This window comes from Bufo gargarizans, chromosome 1, assembly GCF_014858855.1.
Source record: "Bufo gargarizans isolate SCDJY-AF-19 chromosome 1, ASM1485885v1, whole genome shotgun sequence".
Lineage (NCBI taxonomy): Eukaryota > Metazoa > Chordata > Amphibia > Anura > Bufonidae > Bufo > Bufo gargarizans.
This window is the reverse complement of record NC_058080.1, coordinates 226,109,834-226,133,602: the sequence shown is the minus strand read 5'-3', so window position 1 is coordinate 226,133,602 and position 23,769 is coordinate 226,109,834. Positions and strand designations below refer to the sequence as shown.

General features: G+C 45.8%; 1 protein-coding gene across 2 annotated transcripts in view; it reads left to right on the top strand.

Annotated features, from left to right (window-relative positions):
• The first annotated feature begins 512 nt into the window (after positions 1-512).
• MCUB (mitochondrial calcium uniporter dominant negative subunit beta) overlaps positions 513-23,769 on the top strand; it is a 72,315-nt gene continuing 49,058 nt past the window's right edge. The window contains exon 1 of one of the 2 annotated variants that reach the window (XM_044301898.1): positions 513-703. In XM_044301898.1, the coding sequence (XP_044157833.1) occupies positions 650-703 (54 nt within the window). In that variant the 5' untranslated portion in view covers positions 513-649. The remainder of the gene's footprint in view (positions 704-23,769) is intronic. The other variant, XM_044301907.1, reaches the window with a different exon arrangement.

Genomic DNA, 23,769 nt, shown 5'->3' with positions numbered 1-23,769 from the left:
GTTAGAGGTGTGGCTTAATGTGCTATGGCCGCAGCCTTTTAGAAAGTTGGTAGGTATGGGTTCACTGCCACACGCCCAGTTTGCCAACCGTCCAGAAATTTCTGGACAGTCTGTAAAAATAGGCAACTTTTTTTTCCTGTGCCCGTGAAAAAGAAACAGATGTGGGATTTTTTTGAGGCTGGTCGGACTTGATTAGATTTATAATTATCATAATTTGACAGCTCACAGTAAATTCTGGTAATGAGTTCTTATCAGTATATGGAGCGATAGACATGTATCACTTATATTCTTTATCATTTATTATGGTTTTCCAACTTTTATCTGTAATAAATGTTGGCTGTCTGGGATTTTGGGAGAAGTTGTCCAGAAAAAAGAGAAATATGTTCTATATAAGGAACCTGAGTAGTAGATATAGTCCGCCCAAGTTTCTTCACCCTCCAGACACCAGCGGCCGCTAATGGAGGGATTTCGTGCGCAGCTCGTGCTCCCCCTGGCGGCCGAGGCGGCGCCTGCAGCTGTGAGGAGCGGAGGGAGGTGGCTCTAAGTGGCAGGGAGGAAGTGAGCGCCTCATGCACACAGCTCGGGGCGGCGGAGAACTTGGGCTATGTGCGGCGGGCGGCTGCTGAGGGCGCTGCCTTGTGTGTGAACGATGCCTATCCTCGTGGAGCTGTGGAGGAGACTTCCTCTGGCTGCTGGCTACCAGGTAAGAGCGGCAGAGGGTCCCAGTAAAGTCCCAGTATGGCTGCGCAGACTTTCCTCAGTTCCCTCCTGGTCGTTACTTTACGTGTGCCTTGTTATTACCGCACAGTGTTTACTCCCTGGCATCCATTGGTGCCACAGTGCAGGCTGGCATCCCTGTACCCAGTGTTGTTTTCTCCCTCAGCCCCATTAGGTGACTCATCCAGTAATTGCAGCCTCTCATCACTGATTTCCCTGCCTTTAACTGTAATTTGCATGTGAGCATGACCATTGTGGGACATGACCCTTCTGTGCAGATGACTGGCACCTCTGACGGATGGCAGGCTGTATTCTGAGGAGAGGTCACCTCCAGCCCATAGCTGGAGCCTATAGAGGGTCAGATGAGGAGTTGGGTTACGTTTTAGGGCTCGTGCACACAAACGTAATTTATTTTTCCGTGTACGTCCTGTTTTTAAAAAATTTTTTTTGCAGAACCATTCATTTCAGTGGGTCAAATGGAAGTTACTCCGTGTGCGTTCTGTTTCCGTATGTCCGTTCCGCAAAGGGGCCAGCTGTTCCGTTCCCCAAAATACGGAATGCACACCGACGACGTCTATATTTTTTGAGGATCCGTTTTTTGTAAACTGCAAAATACATATGGCCGTGTGCATGGGCCCTCATGCTGACGACCTGTACTTGGGATAGGTCATCGGTATCTTATGGGTGGGGGTCTGGCTGTTTAAGGAGTGCCCCAGCAATCTCAGTTTTACCTAGGTCATGTGATGGCACGTTCATCGGTCACATGAGCGCAAGTAAATGGGACTGCGCAGTGATCCCAAGCGCAGCTGCTATAGGGTGCGATGCGCTTGGTAAGTATAACGGTCTGGATTTTTAAAGGGAATCTGTCACCCCGATTTTAGACTCTTATCCACAGTAATACAGGCATAGTACTGCATAGAAGGAGTGAAGATAACTAATCTTTACTTTCCTACTGCCTCTTGTTCACCTGCTGTCAGCACTCGGAGCTGCATATAAATGCATTGTCAGGACTGCTGTGCATGCGCCCACGAGTCCTCTCCATGCAGCTCTGAGCGCTGACGACAGGGAAACCAGGGGCAGTGGGAAAATAAAATAGTGATCTGGACCCCATATCTGCAGTATTAGGGGTCATGCACACGGCCGTTAGTCGGCAGTTCTATGCACTGAGAACCGCAATTTGCATGGGCAACATCCGTGCGGGTTCCGCAGACAGATCCAGGCCTATTCAACTCCGTAATGCTTCCGTTCTGTGCCTCCGTTCCGCACCGCACCTTCCGGATTGCAGACCCATTCAAGTGAATGGTTTCGCATGCGGGGTGCACACGGCCGGTGCCCGCATATTGCGGACCCACTGCAATACAGGAACGGCCGGGCAACGGCTGTGTGCATGAGCCCTTACTTATGTATTACTGTGGATAATAGTCTGAAATCGGGAGACAGATTCCCTTTAAACATCGAGGTACGTGTGTCGTTTCTTCATGGTATATACATCATGAGCGCTGTAATGCCAGGTCTGCAGACTGCGGGGGTGATGGAGTGGTTAGGGGGGCACTGCCTCTACAATGATTGCTGAAACCTTTTTTTGTTTGTCTTTTGGCATAGAAAAGTTACAAATCTCTGCAACTTTTCAATGCATTTGCGACTCTTCTCAGCCCCCGCGAGTTCATCATCATTTACCCCAGAAACTGACGGATGTGACTGAAATCTACGGCAGCTCCGAACGGCTATAGATTTCATTCCAGCATGCCGGAGGAGGCATAGCACAGGGTCTCTGTCTGTCTGGTCCCCTCATTTGTCTCTGTCTGTAGCGGCGTGTCCTTTCTGCTACAGCCCGGGGGAGGGGAGGTAGCGCCGGCGTGTCCTTTCTGCTACAGCCCGGGGGAGGGGAGGTAGCGCCGGCGTGTCCTTTCTGCTACAGCCCGGGGGAGGGGAGGTAGCGCCGGCGTGTCCTTTCTGCTACAGCCCGGGGGAGGGGAAGTAGCGCCGGCGTGTCCTTTCTGCTACAGCCCGGGGGGGGGGGGGGGGGGGGGGCGCGTCTCCTTTCTGCTACAGCCCTGGGCGTGTCCTTTCTTCTACAGCCCGGGTGCGGCGGCGGCGTGTCCTTTCTGCTACAGCCCGGGGGTGGGGGTGGGGGTGGGGGCGTGTCCTTGTCCTTTCTGCTACAGCTCTTTTCCTATCAGCTCAGAAGGCAGTTGAGGGATGAAACTGAGCATGTGTGGCCGTCTCAGTGAGTTGGTTAAAGAAATAAAAAAAACTAACAGCAGGTGGCACTATACAGATAGATTTTATTGAATTAAACTTTTAATTACATGCAATTACAAAAGTATTCATATCTCGGTGCTGGTTTGAAAAAGGTAGAATATTTTTCCCTTAAGGCCTTTTGCACACGCGGGCCGCAACTGCACGAACACCCACCGTGGGGCAGCCGCAGCAGATCATGGACCCATTCACTTTAATGGGTCCATGTCCTATCTTTTTGCTGAACTGTAGTACGGGACGAAACCCCACGGAGGCACTCTGTAGTGCTTCCATAGGGTTGACTTCCGTGCTTCCGTTCCGCAAATGCGGTCTGCAATACGGCCACAGAGTGCACACGTTCGTATGCAATAAGCCTAAGTTAAAGGAATAGTTTCAGAGAAAACCGTACAAGTGTAAATCTGTAGCCTTCCTTGTGATATTGTGGAGTGCCCTGGGTGAGGGGCGTCTCGCACGTTACCAGTTAGACCTATGCACTGTGCCTTTATTCCGTGCGCTGTTGATTTCTGCACGAGATTTATTATGTATTTGCTCTCCTGATGTGTATATTATCTTACGGGGTGCGGCAGCCATCATCTGTATTCAGCACAGGCCACAATGAGCGCGGACTATTCACTGGAGCTGTAGAGAGGGAATTATCTGTGTGGGAAGCCATGCAGCGTAAGCCGCACTGCCCGCAGTCACGGTATTCACCATTCAGGTTTTGCAGCTTGTCTTTTATTTCACGTACAATAAACAGGCAAATCCAAAGATCTCACGTGCCGTAGCTACTGAGTGCCATTCCCCTATGCCTGTCAGCCGTACAAATGTACTTTCCACAATGCCAACCCCGTTATTACTTGGTTTGTGCGGTTGGCAGTCTTTACTGTAGATTTGGCATTCTATTCATCTTCAGCAGACATCATAAATTTCTTTCAGGGCTTGTCAGCGAGGGTCCAATATTCATTGTCCATTTAGGCCTCCGTCTGTTCCGTGTACCTCCAGAAGAAGGTATGGAATACCATAGTAGCCCGCACTATCCTGAGCAGTCCAAAAGAAAAAAACGTATATTGTGCGGTATGGTTTATTTTAGTCTAGTAGCCTGAGGGTGACGCCTGTCATAGGCATTCTTTAAAAGGCTCATGCATTTTTTATTTTTTTTATTTTTGCAGCCTATATGCAAAACCATTTGCTTCAATTAGGCCGCAAAAAACGGAAATGACTGTACATTCCACGTCCTCATGTCCGTTCCGCAAAAATATAGAACATGTCCTATTATTGTCCGCATTACGGATAATGATAAGACTGTTCTGTCAGGGGCCAGCCCTTCCATTCCACAAAATATGGAATGCATACAGCCAGTATCTGTGTTTTGCAGATCTGCGATTTGCGGTCGTGCGCATGAGATAATAGAAAGATCTGCACCTGTTGCTGGTTTGGGCTCTCGCTAACGCTGGGTTCAGACCTGAGCGTTCGGGATGTCGCGCTCTGTATGCGCGATTGTACCGGCGTTTGCAATCGCGCATACAGAGACAAGCGAACGCCCATTGTCGCGCGTTCCCGGAAGTCTATGTACGGGAACGCGCGACAAGACGCCCCAAAGAAGCTCATGTACTTCTTGGGGTGATCGTACGCGCTGTAAAACGCCCAGGTGAGAACCATTCCCATAGGGAAGCATTGGTTTCTCCTTGTTGAGCGTTTTTACAGCGCGTAGGAACGCGCTGTAAAATGCTCAGGTGTGAACCCAGCCTTACTGATTGAAATCACTGACCAAACACTGTTGTGAACTAGGCCTTAGGTGAAATATTGGGCGGTAGGGGTAAGCGTTCAGAACAGCACTGCAGGGGGTGCCTGCAGGGAATGGCCTAAAATAACAAAACAGACATTACTCCCCTGGATAATCCGCCATTCAACCTAACCGGTTTACATTTAGTTTCAGTACAACTATAACATTCTATACAGTGTTGTGTTCATAGGGTATTACTGTTTTTTTTTATAATTTTGCTCTTTTTTTTTTTTTTTTTTTTTAGTTTTTTCACGCTGATAAACATTCCTATACAGATCCTTTGAATCATTTCCCCAGGTCTCGGGCCGTGCACGTCCTCTGTGAAATGACAGCTGCGTCTTAAGCAGATTGGCCTAAAGGCCAAAGAATGTAGGCTAACTGCTCCTAATTGGATTTTCCTCCGATGACTTGATGAATCATCATGTGATGGTAATGCTCTGAGTAATACGTCTTTGATCTGCAAATGCTACGCCAAGACTGAATAGAAATGCAGTGAAACTACAGGGTTACTAAGGGCTCGTGCATTTTGCGGAAAGCATCGCCTGGCCCATAATAGCACGGTCCTATCCGTGTCCGCAATGCAGACAAGAATAGGACATGTTCTGTTTTCTTGCGGAGGCCACGGAACGGGCGTACAGTGTGCTGTCCGCATCTTTTGCCGCCCCCTTGAAGTGAAAGGGTATATGTGAATGAGCCCCTCAAGCTGAGTGGTGTAGAAATCATCCTGTCCAGCATGTCCGCTAATATTCCCAAATTTCCTGATTGTAGCGGAGGGTTAGCAGCTTGTACAATACTTGGCTAGTGGAAGGCTTGAAGAGGCCCTGCCACCGCTCCTGACACGTCTGTCAGGTAGAATTGTTCGCATTTGACAACTAAAATCCAATATGCGGATCTAGGCGCAGTGTATGTGTCCATTTTTGATATACGAATCATAACTCCCCCCAAGAGTCCCAGGAAAGGTTTATAGTTTATAAAGTGGAGCTAAGCATGGAGGATTACATCCCTGATGAAGAAAAGTGCAACATTTTGAAACGCGTTGGTTTTAGATCTCTGTCAGCTTCCGAAGCTGCAGCTCAGGTGACGTCAGAGGCGCTCCGAGCTTTGAGTGGAGGAATGCTGCTGGCCGGGGCATGCATCCAATATTAGCCAAAACTTCAGGGTTTGGGCACAGAATAGGAGACGCGTCATCGACGAATTGTATTCTCGAGTAGTTTTGAGGCGTAAAAAGTTCGGGTTATCTAAGAATTCCGTTATGGATTCCGCTACCACTGACCGTAAATTAAGGTCCATGGTAGCGGAATCCATAACGGAATTCTTAGATAACCCGAACCTTGTACGCCAAACTTGAAAACGCAAGTTGGCTTATCCTTAGGCCTCATGCACACAACAGTATTTTTTCACGGTCCGCAAAAACGGGGTCCGTAGGTCCGTGATCTGTGACCGTTTTTTTTGTCCGTGGGTCTTCCTTGATTTTTGGAGGATCCACGGACATGAAAAAAAAGTCGTTTTGGTGTCCGCCTGGCCGTGCGGAGCCAAACGGGTCCGTCCTGACTTACAATGTAAGTCAATGGGGACGGATCCATTTGACGTTGACACAATATGGTGCAATTGCAAACGGATCCATCCCCATTGACTTTCAATGTAAAGTCTGGAGTCCCTTTTATACCATAGGATCAGAGTTTTCTCCAATCCGATGGTATATTTTAACTTGAAGCGTCCCCATCACCATAGGAACGCCTCTGTTAGAATATACTGTCGGATATGAGTTACATCGTGAAAACTGAAGGGGTTAATTGTGGGTATCATAGCCCCCTGTAAGAGATCAGGGCTGCCAGGCAGCAGGGGGCAGACCCCCCCCCCCCCCCCTCCCCAGTTTAAATATCATTGGTGGCCAGTACGGCCCCCCCCTCCCCCCCTCTATTGTAATAAGAACATTGGTGGCACAGTGTGCGGCCTCCCCCGCCCCCCCCTCCCTCCCTCTATTGTAATAAGAACATTGGTGGCCAGTGTGCACCCCCGGCCCCCCCCTCCCTCACTCCCTCTGTTGTAATAAGAACATTGGTGGCTCCCTCTATAGCATTAATAACATTGGGATGGGAATACCCCTTTAAGATTAGGTTTGAGGGTTTACATTAATCCTGCCTAAGCTAATATTTGCTAAAGGATGTTGTAACTGAAGTTTCTTTATGGAGAGCAGCAGGGCTTGGGTAACAAGAAGCTGCCATTTATCTAGGTAAACCAGAAGTGCTCTTATCTTGTAAAAAAAATTACAATGCATAAAAATGTTTTCATCACTGGACTTTATACAGTTTCTAGCATCTTCTGCACTATGATTGTAGGCAATCATGTTCCCAGTCTTATTGAACTGTGACAATAGGACATGAGCTAAGGTGAGGCATAAATGGGATCAGCTATGACACTGCTGCCTAATACGTTTTTCATGGAGTACTTACACCATGTCTGGGAAGGAGGTATATATCCATAGAAATGGTCTTATATGCATCCAGGTAAGAGGTCTTCACTGGTCAGTGCATCACCACCCTCTGTACATCCCTCTAAACTCCCATGGTGGGTTGACCGGAGATAAATCCCCTGACTTGCCTCGCACAGGAGTCAGTTGGATGATAACTCTCAAACAATACATTTCCATCATATATGTTCCCTAATGAAGGGCATATATCATTAAAGAGTGGTATAATTTAAAGGGAGTCTTTCACCTAATCTGAGCCTTTTAGACCGCTCAGATCAGATTACCTTTATTGGTACCTATTTATTTGTGCTGTCCCTCTCCGAGATCTTCCAAGAAAAGACCTTTAAAAATTATGCCAATGCAGTTCGGCAAGTGCCCAGGGGCGGCGTTACTGCTGCAAGTGCGCAGGCCCCTCGGCAATGTGCCCAGAAAACCACACCTATTTCACTCCTCTGGCCAGCCCTTGTTTCCCTCACAAATTTCACGCCTGCGCCGCTCCACACTTGTCCCGCCCCTGCGCACTGTTGTGCCCATTATGTGCAGAGGAACAGGGAGTTGGACTGCGCATGTGTCGGTCCGTAGCGCGAAACCTAGCCGGCAGAAGTAACCAGCTGCAGTGAAGCCGAAGAAGGGGCGGGTCGGAGCAGGCATGATATTTGTGAGGGAGAGGAGGAGGTAATAATAGTAAATGAGGGTGGGCCAGAGGGGGGAAATAAGTGTGATTTTTCTGGGCACTTCGATGAGGGGCCTGGGCACTTGCAGCAGTAATGCTGCCCCTCGGTGAGGGACAGCACAAATAAAGGTACCCTTGTAATGTGGGCAAAGGATTCTATAACCTGATCTGAGGCTCAGATTAGGTGACAGACGCCCTTTAAATTACATTTTGCTATCCACTTTATACAACTTGCTATACCAAAAAGTGCAAAAAAACATTTAGTATTAGTGATGAGCGAATCAATTAGTCGTATCAACAAGTGGGGCTATCCTCGCAGTTATAGAAGCTCCCCCAGCGCTTGATGGGGCTGGACATCTTGCTCGGCCCTGACAATCTTGTGCCTGCGCTGCTCCTCCGAGTAGTGCATAGACTCTTCTTCCGGAGAAGTGACTATTCATGCGCCGCTACCCAACGGTGCATGCACTGTTGCCGCTCCAGTAGCGAAAGTACAGTCTCTGTGCTTGTGCTGCTATTCAGAGCAGCGTCTCAGGCCCGAGATAGACAGGGCTCGACATCTCCATTCTGTATACATCTCCCCTGACTACCCCGACTGTACTCCTGGAGTCTATTGATACTTATCTGACCATAAACTCCCATTAAAAGGGTTATCCCATGTTTAATGTAAAAATTGAAAATCAGATGTACCATTCCTGTAGATGGCGTACACAGACGGGCTGTCTAGACCTGCACTAGATTAATCACAGGGGCTCAGGCTGGATGTTAAATCTGGTGCAAGGATAGACCCCTTCTCTGAAAACTATTGGTTGACTTATTTTCAGACATAGTTTTATACCAGAATTGCAGCAAAAGTTTGGTGCAAACTATAGGCGTGTGCACAGGGTGTGCCTGGGCACACCCTTATCAAGCCTGCTGGCCGGCGAATACTAACGGAGCGCTTATTAGTACCGGAGGACCAGGAAGCGGTGAACGCTATGTACTCACCGCTTCCTGGTCGTCGGCTGTGCAGGGCTGCACACAGCGTGAGGCGCTTTGTGACGTTCAGAGCACAGCCGACAGCAGGCGGGAGAGGATCGCGGGCGGCATCCAGGAGCCTCATTCGTGTGCATGAGCCTTAACTGTGATAGCTTCTATGGCTGGTGGCAGTTGAAGGATGGAACTTAGCACGTGTAACTACGAAATTCAAAGCAACTAATACATTTTAAATCTCTGAACAGATCAATAAAATATTGACGCTTCAAGATGAAGTCTATCAGATAGTAACATAGTACAAAAGGCCAAAAAAAACATTTCTCCATCCAGTTCGGCCTGTTATCCTGCAAGTTGATCCAGAGGAAGGCAAAAAAAAATTCTACCACACCTCTAATTCCTCCATGAGAGGTAATATGACTCCTAGATCTGAAGGCTGCATATTACCATGTGCCAATTCACCCAGATCACCAGAAATACTTAAGATTTGCGATAAGTCAAGAAGGCGGAGTAAATCATTATCAATTCCAATGTCTTCTATTCGGAATATCATCGCCCCCCTTGGGTATTCACATAATTAAGAGATCGTGGCTTTTCTCAGAATGAGGCCTCATGCACACGACTGTTTTGGTCCGTTGCTCTGTTCTGTGGTCCGCAAAAAAAATATCTCACTGATGAAGGGACTACGAGTCCCGAAACGCATATGAGAACCTTGGGGGACTACAGTATCGGCTTGCAAGCAGGATATAATTTTAAATGGACTCTTTATAATATTATCGAAGAAACCCCAAAAAAGCTCACAAGTATATTCGCAGAATCATCTTATCACAATGTCTCCGGATCACTCTATTCCAAACCGCTATAGTGCGGGTCATGTGAGAGGAGGTAACCGCTGACGTCATCACTGACAACCAGAGGCGACGTGCTCCTGCACACCTCACGTGGGACGCCAGAGACTCGAACGCAGACAACATGCACGGGATTGCGAAGGGGGCAAGCAAACCGACTCAAAGGTAAGAGCCGTCAAGTACCAAAGAACACGTGGGACGCCGCGTCTAGGTACATCGGCTAGCAAACCTTTTCTCCCCCTGTACGCAAGTCCTACATTATTTGTCTTATTCTGCGGCAAGCATACAAAGGAGCTGGACTATTGTCATGGATAACAGATATTTGGGCATTTATTAATACCATCCAAATAGAGTGGAACTACTACCATTAGAAAATACAATTTAGACATTTATTCATGTTGCTGATCCAGACAGCAACATGTTTTTCAGTAGTCCCATATTATAAGGATTGAACTGACACCCTGTTATTTGAATCATTAACCCACCTGGATCTGGAAGCTTTTTTTTTTTATCCAGTTATGCTGCAAATTTGAATACTCTACTGTATGGAATCGCGGGAATATAGAGATATATATGCTGCTATTTGGAATCTCTATGCTGCTAATGAGTAATGAGTTATTTGCTGCTTATTTAATCCCTACGCTGCTAATTTTTATTCTTTGTGCATGTTTATCATATTTTTTTCCATTTGTGCAAGATATTTTAAGTGATATATTAAATAATACGTTACTCCAATTGTAAGTGTGCCTGCTAATATTTTATGCAAAAAAATATATAACCGGTCCTATTTTTGTCCGTTTTGCGGACAAGAATAGGCAGTTACATTAATGGCTGTCCGCGCCATTCCAAAAAATGCGGAACGCACTCGGACGCCATCTGTGTTTTGTGGACCGCAAAACACACAACGGTCGTGGGCATGTAGTCTGAAAGGAATAAAAATCGTACCATATCTGGACGACTTTCTTATCGCAGACTGTGATCTCTCTCCTGCAAGACCTAGGTTGGATCCTAAATTGGGTTAAAAACAGACCTGAAACCCGATACCTGGGGGGAAAAAAAATCTTAGGAACTGTACAAGACGCGAGATTTGCAAAAATCCTTCTTTCCAGAAAAGACAGCAAAATCTGATAGAGAAAAAAAATGACTTCAAAAGAAATTTGTTTGTACGATTAGAGAGGCAATGAGCATCCTAGGCCTGATGACAGCTTGTATCATGACAGTGCTATGGAGCTAGTATCACACAAGATCACTTCAGAAGATGATCCTCTCTGTTTTGGAATGGGAACCATCGGTCCCTAAATTAGAAATTTCTTATAAAAGAAGACGCTCGGAAGAATATGGACAGCCTGTCAAAAGGATTTCTCTGGAAACCAAGCCCCTATACTGTTGTAACAACAGATACCAGTCAGCAGGGATGGGGGGCAAAGATTGGAAATCATTGCTTCCAAGGAACTTGGGATCAAGCTATAAAGGGGAGATCCTCAAATTACCGAGAACTCCGAGCAGTCTGGGAGACTCTGCAACAAGGTCAGGATCTTCTGCTGGGCCAGCACATAAGAATTTTGTCAGACAACATGACGAGGGTGGCGTTTCTCAAACACCAGCGGGGGATGGGGGGGGACAAAATACTCTCTTCTTCAGAGTCTTTCCAACAGGAGGGAAAAATCCTATCAATTTCAGTGGTTCATCTAAAAGGGTTAAAAAAAAAAAAAAAAAAAAAAAAAAAAAAAAATCAATCAGCAGATTTTCTCAGCAGGCATTACCTAGACCCAAGCGAGTTTTTACAGGGGTCTAGGTCCGCAGTTGTGGTGACAGGGCTGCACGATAAATCGAAAAAATAATCGAATCTCGATAATCGCCAAATGCAATATGGCGATTTGGCCGACCCGAAAATGCCGCGATTATATATAAAAGGGGCCCTGCGCACATAACTGCCTTTTGCATGTAAAGTGTAAGCAGGAGCGTTACTAAGTGATGTCAGTCACGCGCCGGCCGGCCACCTCGCTGCAGAGCATTGCATTCATAGTGAGTACAGAGGCCGGACCTGTTAGGAGAGAGATTGTTTCACCCACACACACTAGTAAAACACTTAACATGCAAAAGGCAGTTATGTGCCCAGTTTAGGACACATGAGGAGGACCAGCATAAGATGCTATATGTCTTAAGCTGGCCCCCCTCATGGCCCTATGTGTCCTCCACTCATCCCCCACAACGGCGTCCTCCTCCACTCGTCCCCCACAACGGCGTCCTCCTCCACAGGTCCCCCACAACGGCGTCCTCCTCCACAGGTCCCCCACAACGGCGTCCTCCTCCACAGGTCCCCCACAACGGCGTCCTCCTCCACAGGTCCCCCACAACGGCGTCCTCCTCCACAGGTCCCCCACAACGGCGTCCTCCTCCACAGGTCCCCCACAACGGCGTCCTCCTCCACAGGTCCCCCACAACGGCGTCCTCCTCCACAGGTCCCCCACAACGGCGTCCTCCTCCACAGGTCCCCCACAACGGCGTCCTCCTCCACAGGTCCCCCACAACGGCGTCCTCCTCCACAGGTCCCCCACAACGGCGTCATACCCAGCCGCGTCAGCGGCTCATATGGGAAAATCCTAGCAAATAGACCTCTAGCACAATTCCTTTAAAATATCGCATCCCATCCCATATAGTTATCGCAATTTTTAGGGCCCTAATCGCAATCGCACAAAATTCCCATATCGTGCAGCCCTAGGTGACATCATATATTTTTTATTTTTTTTGTGGTGCGGAACCACGGACGTAAACGCCACTGAAGCACTCCGTAGTGCTTCCAGTATTCTATTCCGTGACTCTGTTTCGCATCTCCGAAATTGCGGACCCATTCAAGTGAATGGGTCTGCATCAGTGATGCGGGGTGCACACTGCCAGTGGCCGCGGATTGCCGACCCGCTGTTTGCGGGCTGCAATACGGCCACGGCCGCCCGACAGCCGTGTGCATGCAGCCTAATAATGTGGGTGATAATGGATCGGTTACAAGAAGACAATTGCTAGAAAAGACAGTAAAACACATTTAGTAAGCAGTGAAACAGTTCACTGCTGGTTTAGTCAGCCTGTGGCAGGACATTATACCCAGGAATATTATAATTTTGAACTCACCATGACAATTTAACCTAGTTTCAGTGAATAAAATAAAAAAATTAAAAAAATCACTTTATTTTGATCCCATCTCGCACAATACTCTACTCTACTAATGCATTGCTGCAAGTAACGAGTTTGCTCCCAGGAACTGTGCCTGTGACGTCAGTTCAGCAGACACAGGTCTCACCGACAGGGTCAGAGTTGGGGATCCTTTCACCGCTCCGCTCTCTATTCACTGCTGCGGGATTTCACTTGATCATTTTAGGAACTCCCATAGCAGCGACAGGTGCGCAAGCGTGGCCAATCACTTTGGTGATGGGTGCGAGTCCAACCTCTGGGACCCAGTCCTCTCTGAGATTGATAGCCTCTCCTAACGATATGCCACCAATGTCTAAGACAAGGCAACCTCTTTAAGTTCAATGGTCATGTCCAGAATTCTTTGCATGGGTTCAGAGAGTGTTTCAGAGGAAGCAGATCGGTCATCCAGCTTGTGTAAAATTAGACATTTGCCTATGGATGTGCTTTACAGTCGTTTTATGCCTCACATTAGCTAACATTTGAGAATCGTACCAGGGAAGCACGCAGTGTTACTGGAGATCATCCAGGAACACAAAATACTCAACCAGATGCTTTTTATAGTTCTTTTTAATTTCTTCCCCCGCAAAAAAAAAAGACAGACATACATTGAAAATGTAAACTCAGATTTTGTGAATGTGTACAGGGAACTTGTCATGTTGAACATGGTGTTTGAGCTGAAAACGGCATGTTGTAGAGTAGGAGGAGCTGAGCAGATATTATTAGAAATAATAATAATATAGTTTTGTGGGAAAAGATTCAGTACAAGTTGTATTTTATTCATTTTAAATTCCTGCTCATTCTGGGCTCTTAAGTCCAGGAGTCGGTCCTATCAGTGATTGGCAGCTATCTCTGTATACACAGTCATAGAGTGAAGGCTGTCAGTCATTGATAGGACCGTCTGCTTGACTTCAAAACCCAGAATAAGCAGGAATTTAAAGAGGTATTCTCATCTCAGACAGTTGTCTGATAAGTGCAGGTCCCACCTTTTTGGACCCGCATCTCTCTAAAATAAAGCCTAACATGAGGCCGGCAAAGTGGTGGCCAGCGGTGCCTGGTGTGGCCACCAAGCCCACCTACTGGCACGCTGAAAATAACCGGAGAACACACTTGGCTATTTTTATGTAATCCCCATAGAAATGAATGGGAGCGCACCGCGTTTACAGGCCAACACTCCCATCCATTTCTATGGGGCCGACATAAATAGCAGCGTCAGCGCTTGGCTATTTTCGGCAGCCCCATAGTAATGAATGGAGGACAGCCGCACATGCACGGTGTGCCCTCCGGGACTTGTCCGACTCCTTTTATAAGATAAGTGCAGGTCTCAGAGGTTGGACCTGCAGCTATCAGACAATAGCGGCATATCCTAGTGATATGCCCCCATTGGCTGAGATGACCCAACCGCTTTATATGTAGAAAATATAAGTTTTACTAAATCTTTTCCCATAAAACTATCATCTGCTCAGCTTCTCCTGCTCTTTAACATGATGCCTGAAGCTTACATTGCATTTTCATGGGGACGGGTTCCTTTTAAAGTAGGGATTTTAAAAAATATGTCTAGGAGTAAGCAAAGTTATAAAACGAAGAACTAACCTAGATCAAGCTTTTCAATCCCCTGCTGTTAAAGCACCACTGCTCCTGTCCTGCAGTGATGACCTCATGTGCCATATATGTCCACTGAAGAGACGTGACCTCTTCAGTGATGGTGCTGAAATGGTAGGTGATTAAACAGGTGTGTATAGGTTATTTCTTTATATTTTTGTTAGCTATATGCAATACCCCAGAACAGCGTGCAGCTCTGTCTCCAACAGAAATGTATTGAGTTGTATAGTTTTGACACTAAAGCTACTGTAGAAAAGTTAAGATGCACCTAGCTAATGAACTACTAACAGTTGTGACTTAGGCCTCAAGAACACAACCGTAGTTTTGGTCCACATTGCGGATCGGATGCGGACCCATTCATTTCTACGAGGTCGTCTAAGATGCGGACATAACACTGTGCTGTCCACATCCATATTTCCATTCAATGACCCGCAAAAAAAATGGAACATGTCCTATTCTTGTCTGTGTTGCGGACAAGAATAGGTATTTCTAGGACGTACGATCTCAAAATGTAGAACGCACATGGCCGGTATCCGTGGTTTGCTGATTTGCAATTTGCAGACTGAAAAAACGGCTACAGCTGTGTGCATGAAGATTTAGACTGTATACCACCGAGATATGTGGTCTTGTTTTAAAGTTAAAAATCCAAGGATTGTGCTTCTAGCTGCCATGCAGCCCGAGATATAAGTCTTACGCTGGGTTCACACCTGAGCGTTCTGAAAGGAGCGCTCTGTATGCGCGATTGTACCGGCATTTGCAATCGCGCATACAGAGACAAGCGAACGCCCATTGTCGCGCGTTCCCGAAAGTCTATGTACGGGAACGCGCGACAAGACGCCCCAAAGAAGCTCATGTACTTCTTGGGGCGTCGGGCGTTTTACAGCGCGATCGTACGTGCTGTAAAACTCCCAGGTGAGAACCATTCCCATAGGGAAGCATTGGTTTCTCCTTTTTGAGCGTTTTACAGCACGTAGGAACGCGCTGTAAAACGCTCAGGTGTGAACCCAGCCTTAGAAATCGGGTTAGGAGTGAGTTCTGCAGGTAATATCTCAGGCAGCTAGTATCACACTCTTGATCTTGTTTTAATGCTTAGATTGGCTTTAGACCAGACCTGGTTCATATCTCTAGGTTGAAGCTAGAGATATGACCAGCATGAAGTGGGGCCTGTGCTGCAGGGACAGAAGGAGAGGTAAAAATCCTCCTGTCCTTATGTATCTGTATGTGACCACAGGGGAGAGATTCAGTCTTATTTGAAATTGAAGCTCTGTAAAACTCTTCTGTTGCAAACAGCATAAAGAATGCAAGACAAAATGGCGCAGCCTGCTGCACTTTTGTCAGTTGAAATGCCAGGTTATCTAATGGTAACCAGATCCTATTGTAGTCAATGGGATCCATCAGGCGGCGTTTGTTTCTGTGAAGACGAAAATATGGCTTCTATTATTTTCCATTGTTCTGCTCCTATAGTGGAGCAGAACAACAGAATTAAAATGCCAATGTGAACCCAGCCTGACTTCTGTGCATGAAAGAACTGGCTAAGCTCGCATTAGCAATGAGGGTTAATGGCTCACTTCAGGGAATGACAGTTATCACGTAGAGAAAGTGAAAGTTAATACCAGGCACTTACTAATGTATTGTTATGATCTATATTGCTTCCTTTGCTGGATTGATTCATTTGTCCATCACATTATACTACTCATATCAATGAGTTATTGGCTCCGATGAGCCGAAGTTATTGCACAAAGTCTTGCGAGACTTTGCGAAGCAATAACTTTTGAGCTTCTGCGCCGTACAGTATTAGAACAAAGTTTAATGCGAATCGACTTCGGATGTTTCATCCGAAGTTGATTCGCTCATCCCTAGTTATGACCACCCTGCAGTCCAGCAGTGAGGGTCTTGCTTGCACACTATAGGAAAAAGCACATCCTCTCTGGTGGCTAGGACTGTGGGAGTGCTCATAGGCACACGTGCACAGCAGCTCCTGTCCCGGTCACCTGGTATCTGCGCTGCAGCGGTGGTTGTAACCCCTGGATACGAGCAGTGTTTAATGTGATGGAAAAATGAATCCAGCCAGCAAAGGAAGCAATATGGACAATCACAGTACATTAGTACGGTTAGTGTCTTGAATTAACTTTCTCTACAAGATAAATGCCAATAACTGAAGTGATACAACCCCTTTAAAGAACAGACAAATTGTAAAAATGCTACCATTATTACTGCTGATTCGTATGGTGTAACAGTAGCATCAGTTATGCTCAGTTTGGTTCTGGACCATCATGCTTCCGTTATTGTATCTGCAGGATGGTGGAAATATGATGGACACATGCTTTCCGTTCAATTTAAAACTTGGAGTCAATGAAAGATGGCTAGAAATGGAAGGCATTCTGATTGTGTTCATTATTCAATCCTTTTAACTGATTGACTTTTTTTGCAATTTTTTTTGGGGGATCTTCTGACAAAACAGAACAATGGAAAAGTTAATGCAGATATGGACTCTGTCCCCTACATCATTGACGGAGCATATTTGCGTCACATGTGGGGATTCTTTTTCCCGTAAAATTGTATCTGTTTACACTATGTGCCTTTGTAAAAATGACAGGATTTTTTTATTTTGTTTAGCTAATTGGTGGTAACTCCCTGTGTTAAGGGGTTGTGTCGTCTCAGACATTGGTGACCTAGGATATGCCAACAAAATCGGATAGGTGCGGGTCTCTCCTCGGCTATCTCCAGAAAAGCAAAGGAGGGAGCACTACACATGCCCGCCGTACTCTTCACTTCTATAGTACTTCCAAAAATTGTTGTGCCAGTGAGCGCAGCTATTTTCAGAAGTCCTATAGCGGTGAATGGAGAGCACTGCACATGCGCAGCCACCTTTCCATTCGCTTTTATGGGAGCCAGTGCTCAGCTATTTGTGGAACTCCCATAATGGACAATGGCCACGGTTGGGAAAGGTGGCAAGGATGCGATGTGTCGGGCTGCCGCCGATCAGATATTGCAGGCCACCTATATTAAAATGCTGTAAAAGCCCTTTTAATCCGTTGAGTGCACAACCAGCATAATATTAACTATAACTGAAGAAATCGAGAAGGCTCTTATCTGGTCCGTAATGCCTGACTGCGAGTAATGGTGCCGCAGGTCCGGTAAATCTACACATTTCATCAAGTCGATGTGCTTTTCATTGAAAGTAGAAGGGAACATAAGCTCTGCTGTAATATAAATGTCATCCTGACAAGAGATAGGCGTCATTGTCATTGTATTGTAGCTGTACAGCATACAAATGATGACATTCCCAGCATTGTAAGGCTCTGCTCACATCACTTTTGAGAACAACATTTTCCCCAATCACAGGGTGTGTGCAAAAAGTCGTCCTGGTATGCATTAAAAATCTTTCTTTTCTACTTGGCTGTACAGTGTAGTATAGTAGACTGGAGGGATACATGCCAAAAAGAGAAACAAAATCCAGCCTTCAAAAAATGTGACCGCTTTTATTTGAAAAGAAAGTGCAGTAAAAACAGACATACAGTCCATGTCTACGCGTTTCGGATCACATAGTGTAGATTCTTACTCATGACTCAAGATGGATAGATAGACGGAAGGATGGGTATAAATGGATGAAAAGCTAGACAAAAATATACATAAAAGTAAATGAAATAAACCCGTAAAGGACGGTTCACACCTCCACTTAACTGACCTGGCAGGCTGTTGCGGCAGCGAGCAGCCTGCCAGAGTTCACAGATCCAGCCTAGCCGTTCACCCATTGACTGTAATGGGATCTGGCGAAGATCTGGCCACTTTCCGTCATGAGTGGTGGATTTTGGGCTGGATAAAAAACATTGCATGCCATCATAGTCAGGGGGGTCTGGCAGTGAATAGCAGTATCTGGCTAGGTGGGATCCGGTGACTGCCTGCCAGATCTGTTTTTACAGTTTTTCCTATCACTGAGAGATAGTTTAGGCTACTTTCACACTTGCGGCAGAGGAATTCAGCAAGCAGTTCCGTCGCTGGAACTGCCTGCTGGATCCGTCAAAACGTATGCCAACTGATGGCATTTGTAAGACTGATCGTCTGACAAATACATTGAAAGGGCGGATCCGTCTCTCTGGTGTCATCCAGAAAAACGGACCCAGCATTTATATTTTTTTCACATTTTTAGCGGTCTGAGCATGCGCAGACCTCAAAAAACTGATCAGTTTTGCCGGAACACTGGGGTCAGATCCGGCATTAATGCATTTCAATGGGAAAAAATGGCGGATCCGGGATTCCGGCAAGTGTTCCGGAATTTTGGACAGAGATAAAACCGTAGCATGCTGCAGTATTACCTCTGTCCTTAAAGGGCCAAAAGACTGAACTGAAGACATCCTGATGCATCCTGAACGGATTGCTCTCCATTCAGAATGCATTAGGATAAAACTGATCAGTTCTTTTCCGGTATTGAGCCCATAGGACGGAACTCAATGCCGGAAAAGAATAACGCTAGTGTGAAAGTAGCCTTAGCTGACCATTTGCTTGTGATTGGGAAGTGGGCGTTCAAAAATTCCCCTAAAAATACAGAAAAATGATTTTCCAAGTGTGCTGTTACTATGTGAGTTATTTGCATCAATATTTCCTGTAGGAGATGTTCATGTCCAGCCTCATGTATAAATGAACCATCCATCTATTTCTGTCCTCCAGCTGCTTTGTGCTGAAAGAAGTATATCGTTCTGCTAATTGGCATCTCTAAAGTGCACCCCTTAGTGACCAGCCTGTTTTGGGCCCTCCTGACCAAGCGTTTTTCTTCCTTTTATTTATTTTTTATTGTCGCCTTCCAAGAGCTATAACTTTTTTTTTTTTTTTTTTTTTTCAGTCTATATAGCTGTATGAGGGCTTGGTTTTTACGGGACAAGTTGTAGTTTTTAATGGTGTAATTTTGGGGTACACCCAACTTTCTGATTTAACTTTTATTAACTCTTTCTGGGAAAAAACAGCAATACTGCCACTGAGTTTTTCAGTTATACGTTTTACGTTGTTCATTTTTTGGTGTAAATAACATAATATCTTCTCTGGGTCAGTACGATTACAAAAAAACACGTGTAGGGTAGTGGTAGTTAGATAGGGGCGCTGCCACTAGCAATTTGAAAAACAATTATGGATATGAGGGAGCTTAAAATATAACTTTTACTAGTATACCTTTTAAGAGAAAAAGCGCCATGTACAGATAATGAGGATATGGCTTAAAAAGTATGGAACAATCTTACCATTCCGACGCAACCCTTATACAGCAAGGATAGCATATTCCTCTAATCATCTTTTTCTCTATCCAAAGTTGGTTTATAAAACAATAAACATCCATAGGTTCCCGTTCACCGAGCGGAGGCCAAAAGGACGGTCTTCTCTGTCAGGCTGATATGTTGGTGTGCATGGACCCTAGTTGCAATTAGGCATACACGTAAAAAAAAAAGAAACCAAGCCTATTTCACACTGACGGCACAGCCTTCCAGAAGGCTGTTCTGGCATGGCATGCCGGGAGTTGGCTGGACAAAAACCCTTTTGTCTGGCGGTTTCTCTGCATATCTTCCGGATTGCAGACAGATCTTCAACACATGCATCAGGATTAAAACACATACCAAACATAGTACTCGAATACTGTGTGAATACAGCCTTAGAGATTAAGGGTCCATTCACACGTCCGCGGATTTGCAAAACACTGACACCGGCCATGTGCGTTCCGCATTTTGCGGACCGTACATGGCCAGCACTATAATGGAAATGCCTTTTCGTGTGTGTGCTGTCCGCATCTTTTGTGGCCCCATTGAAAATGAATGGGTCTGCACATGTTCTGCTAAATTGCGGAATGGATGAGGACCCATTTTGTGGATGTGTGATTGGACCCTAAGGGTTTGAACTGTTCCAGAAATGGAGGGAAGTACGGATAACCTCCAGTAGCATGGTGTTGTAGTAGTATTGGGTTTTTATAGAGTTGGGACAAGAAGCAGTAGTGTAGCAATGGTTGTTACAAAATCATGTGAAAACATAAGATATGAGCGCAGCATGTGAATATATCCATATTAATATTGATGACAGACAGCAACAGGCCCACCAGAGGAGAAGATTCTGAGGGCCCACCCTCTGTGTATACAGGACATGTGCACGTCCACTTTTTAAAGGTTGTTGTGTTTTTTTTTTTTTTTTTTTTTTTTTTTTTTTTAAATCTTTGCACATGCAGGACTTATCTTCAGTAAGTTTTATCTGGTATTCTGGTTGTTGGTTCCAAGGTCCAATAAGATTGACCTTAAACAGCATCTGTCAACATGATCAACCCTATTAAACTAGGCATAGTGCCTGGTTACGGTTGATCATGTTGACTAAAACAATATACTTTTGTTTTTAGCTTGTACTGCTGCAGGGAAATCATGATTATATTTATGCAAATTAGAGCATGAAGGGTTGGCTGTAGCGCTTTGAGCACCGATTCAGCTACGTCCTGGTGCTCAGTACACTCCACCTCCCTTTTGATTGATGTCTTGTCTTCCGGGCAATGCTATAAAAGCTATAAATTTAAGACCTCATTTTACCTGGAAGTGGAGGTGCCATTGGCTTCCAGGTGGAATGATGACGTCAGCACCTGCACAGTGAATCTGCACTACCCAGCAAGCAAGCGGCTCTAGATTGCAGGCGCCGAGTTTGTTAACCACAGGCTAGGTGCCAGAAGAGGGGCAAGGTGAGTTGTCTTTCTCTGTTAATCAAATGGGAGGGGGGGGGGGGGGGGAGTGTACTGAGAACTGGGGCCTAGCTGTAGAGGTGCTCCTAACTCTACAGCCTGACCCTCGGTGCTCCAAATAACTTCACAAGCTAAAAACAAAAGAAAGATGTCATTTGAATCAGCATGATCAACCCTTCCAGGCAGTATGCCTGGTTAAATAGGGTTGACCGTGTCGATTGGTGCTCTTTAGCGGCCATGTTTTATTAGGGGTCCATTGGTATCAGAGCTTGGGCCCATCGGGGGCAGAAACTTCATCACACACCTCAGCTGATTGTAGGAACTGCGTTAAGGATTTTTCAGTCTTTGATGGCAGGTTAGGGCTGTACCTCCATCCAGTAATGCTCACACTCCGGGCAGCAGATTCTGCTTACTGCTCTGCTTCCAGTCCTGACGGCAGTGAGATCCATTCATCACCTGCATGTTCCTTCAAGTTATACAAGGTCATGACTAAAAAATCCTTTGGTTGATGAAATTAATCAGTCTGTTCCCAAGGAAGGAAGCCGAGTGTTAAGCAGATTTGTCTTCAAAGTTCCAACAGTATTGATTATGGCCTTCATCCCTGGAAAGAAATCTACGCCAACTGCTAATATCTTGATATCTGCAGTACCCCTGGGCACACAGCAGTTACAGTGGCCAGCCAATGCTGCAGTGCTCCAACTGGAACATCAATCTGCCAAAGCATCTGGGAAACATTATCTTCTGGAACAGCTATTCTTTAAATTAGTAGCCACGCGCTCTTTCTGAATATGGAGGATATTTAGCATGGAACGTGAACTTGCTGCTGAATTAATAGGGTTGTCTCCCTTCAGCAAATGGCATTTATTATGTAGAGCAAGTTACTAATGTATTGTGATTCTCCATATTGCCTCCTTTGCTGGCTGGATTCATTTTTCCATCACATTGGTGGTTATGACCCACCCTGCAATCCATCAGCATGCTTGTATACTGTAGAAAAAAGCACCAGCATATGTGAGCTCCCACGGCCCTGGCCACCAGAGAGGCCGGCACTTTTGACTATACTGTGCAAGCATGGCCACCACTGATGGATTGCAGGGTGGTTGTAACCATAGAAACGAGCAGTGTAAAATGTGATGGGGAAAAATGAATTCAGCCAGCAAAGGAAGCAATATGGAGAATCACAATACATTAGTGAGTGCCTTGTAATAACTTTCTGTACTTGATAAATGCCACTTGCTGAAGTGAGACAACCCATATCCCAAAGATATGTGGTTGCTGTATAAGGTGTGCTTCCCGTTGCCGTGTTGCGGACCGCATTTGCGTATCCACAATACACGGGTGCTGTTCTGTGGGCATTCCGCATCACGGATGAGGACCCATTCACTTGAATGGATCCTCAAATCCGTAGATGCAGAACGGAACCCTACGGAAGCACTACGGAGTGCTTCCGTGGGGTTTCGTCCCGTACTTCTGTTCTGCAAAAAGATGGAACATGTCCTATCTTTTAGCGGAACAGCCGGATCGCGGACCCATTCAAGTGAATGGGTCCGCGATCCGCTGCGGCTGCCCCACGTCCTGTGTTTGTGCATTGCAGGGTGGACACGTTCGTGTGCAGGGGGCCTTGCTGATCTTTTTCCTGTGTGAGTGCTATAATGTCAGAACAGGTTTGTAGCCTCTACATGCCCTTGTGTAACGTGTGCCCGGTGATGCAGACTTTAATTTATGAGCCTATTTTATAGAATCTAATTTCCAAGTTTAATTTCCACATGGAAGCATAAAACAGCAGGTCTTTTTACAGAGTAATAATACAGTATGAAATCTAACTCCATGTTACAGCAGTTTATTCCGACGTAGGCTTCATCCCCAATGAATGCCATGCATCAGGTGAGGGTGAAGGGGAATGAAGGCTATTTGCGGTCTTCATACACCACAGTAAGCCAGATGAAATATTATCCTAATATTAATCATATATAATCAGCTTTTCATCTAATTTATCAGAACATATCTACCACCAGCCTCTTACCTACCTATCATCCATAGCTGGGGATATCATCTCAATAGCTGGGGATAACTTCAGTTTTGTCCCCGTTCATTGTGAATGGGGGCAAAACTGAACTGAATGTAGTGCACCAGAATGCATTCCGTTTTATTGCGTTCCCATGACGCACACAAAAGCGCAGCAAGCAGTGTTTTTAAGTGCGTCCTGGGATGCGGAGCAAGACGGATCCGTCATGACTCACAATGTAAGTCTGTGGTAACGGATCTGTTTTCTCTGACACAAAAGAAAAAGGATCCGTCCACCATTGACTTAGTGGTTTTAGATCCGGATCCATCTTGTCTATTTTGGAGAATACAACCGGATCCATTCGTAACAGATGCAGACGGTTGTATTATGACGGAAGCAGATGTGAAAGTAGCTTTTTGCTGTTTCACATTGTTAGACCTCATGCCTACGACAGTCCATTTTGTGTTCTGCAAACCACGGATCCGCAAAATACAGGTACCCACCGTGTGCATTCTGCATTTTTGTACTACAAATGCAAAGAGCACGTGAATGACATCTGTGTGCTGTCCTTTTTTCTTTTATTTTTT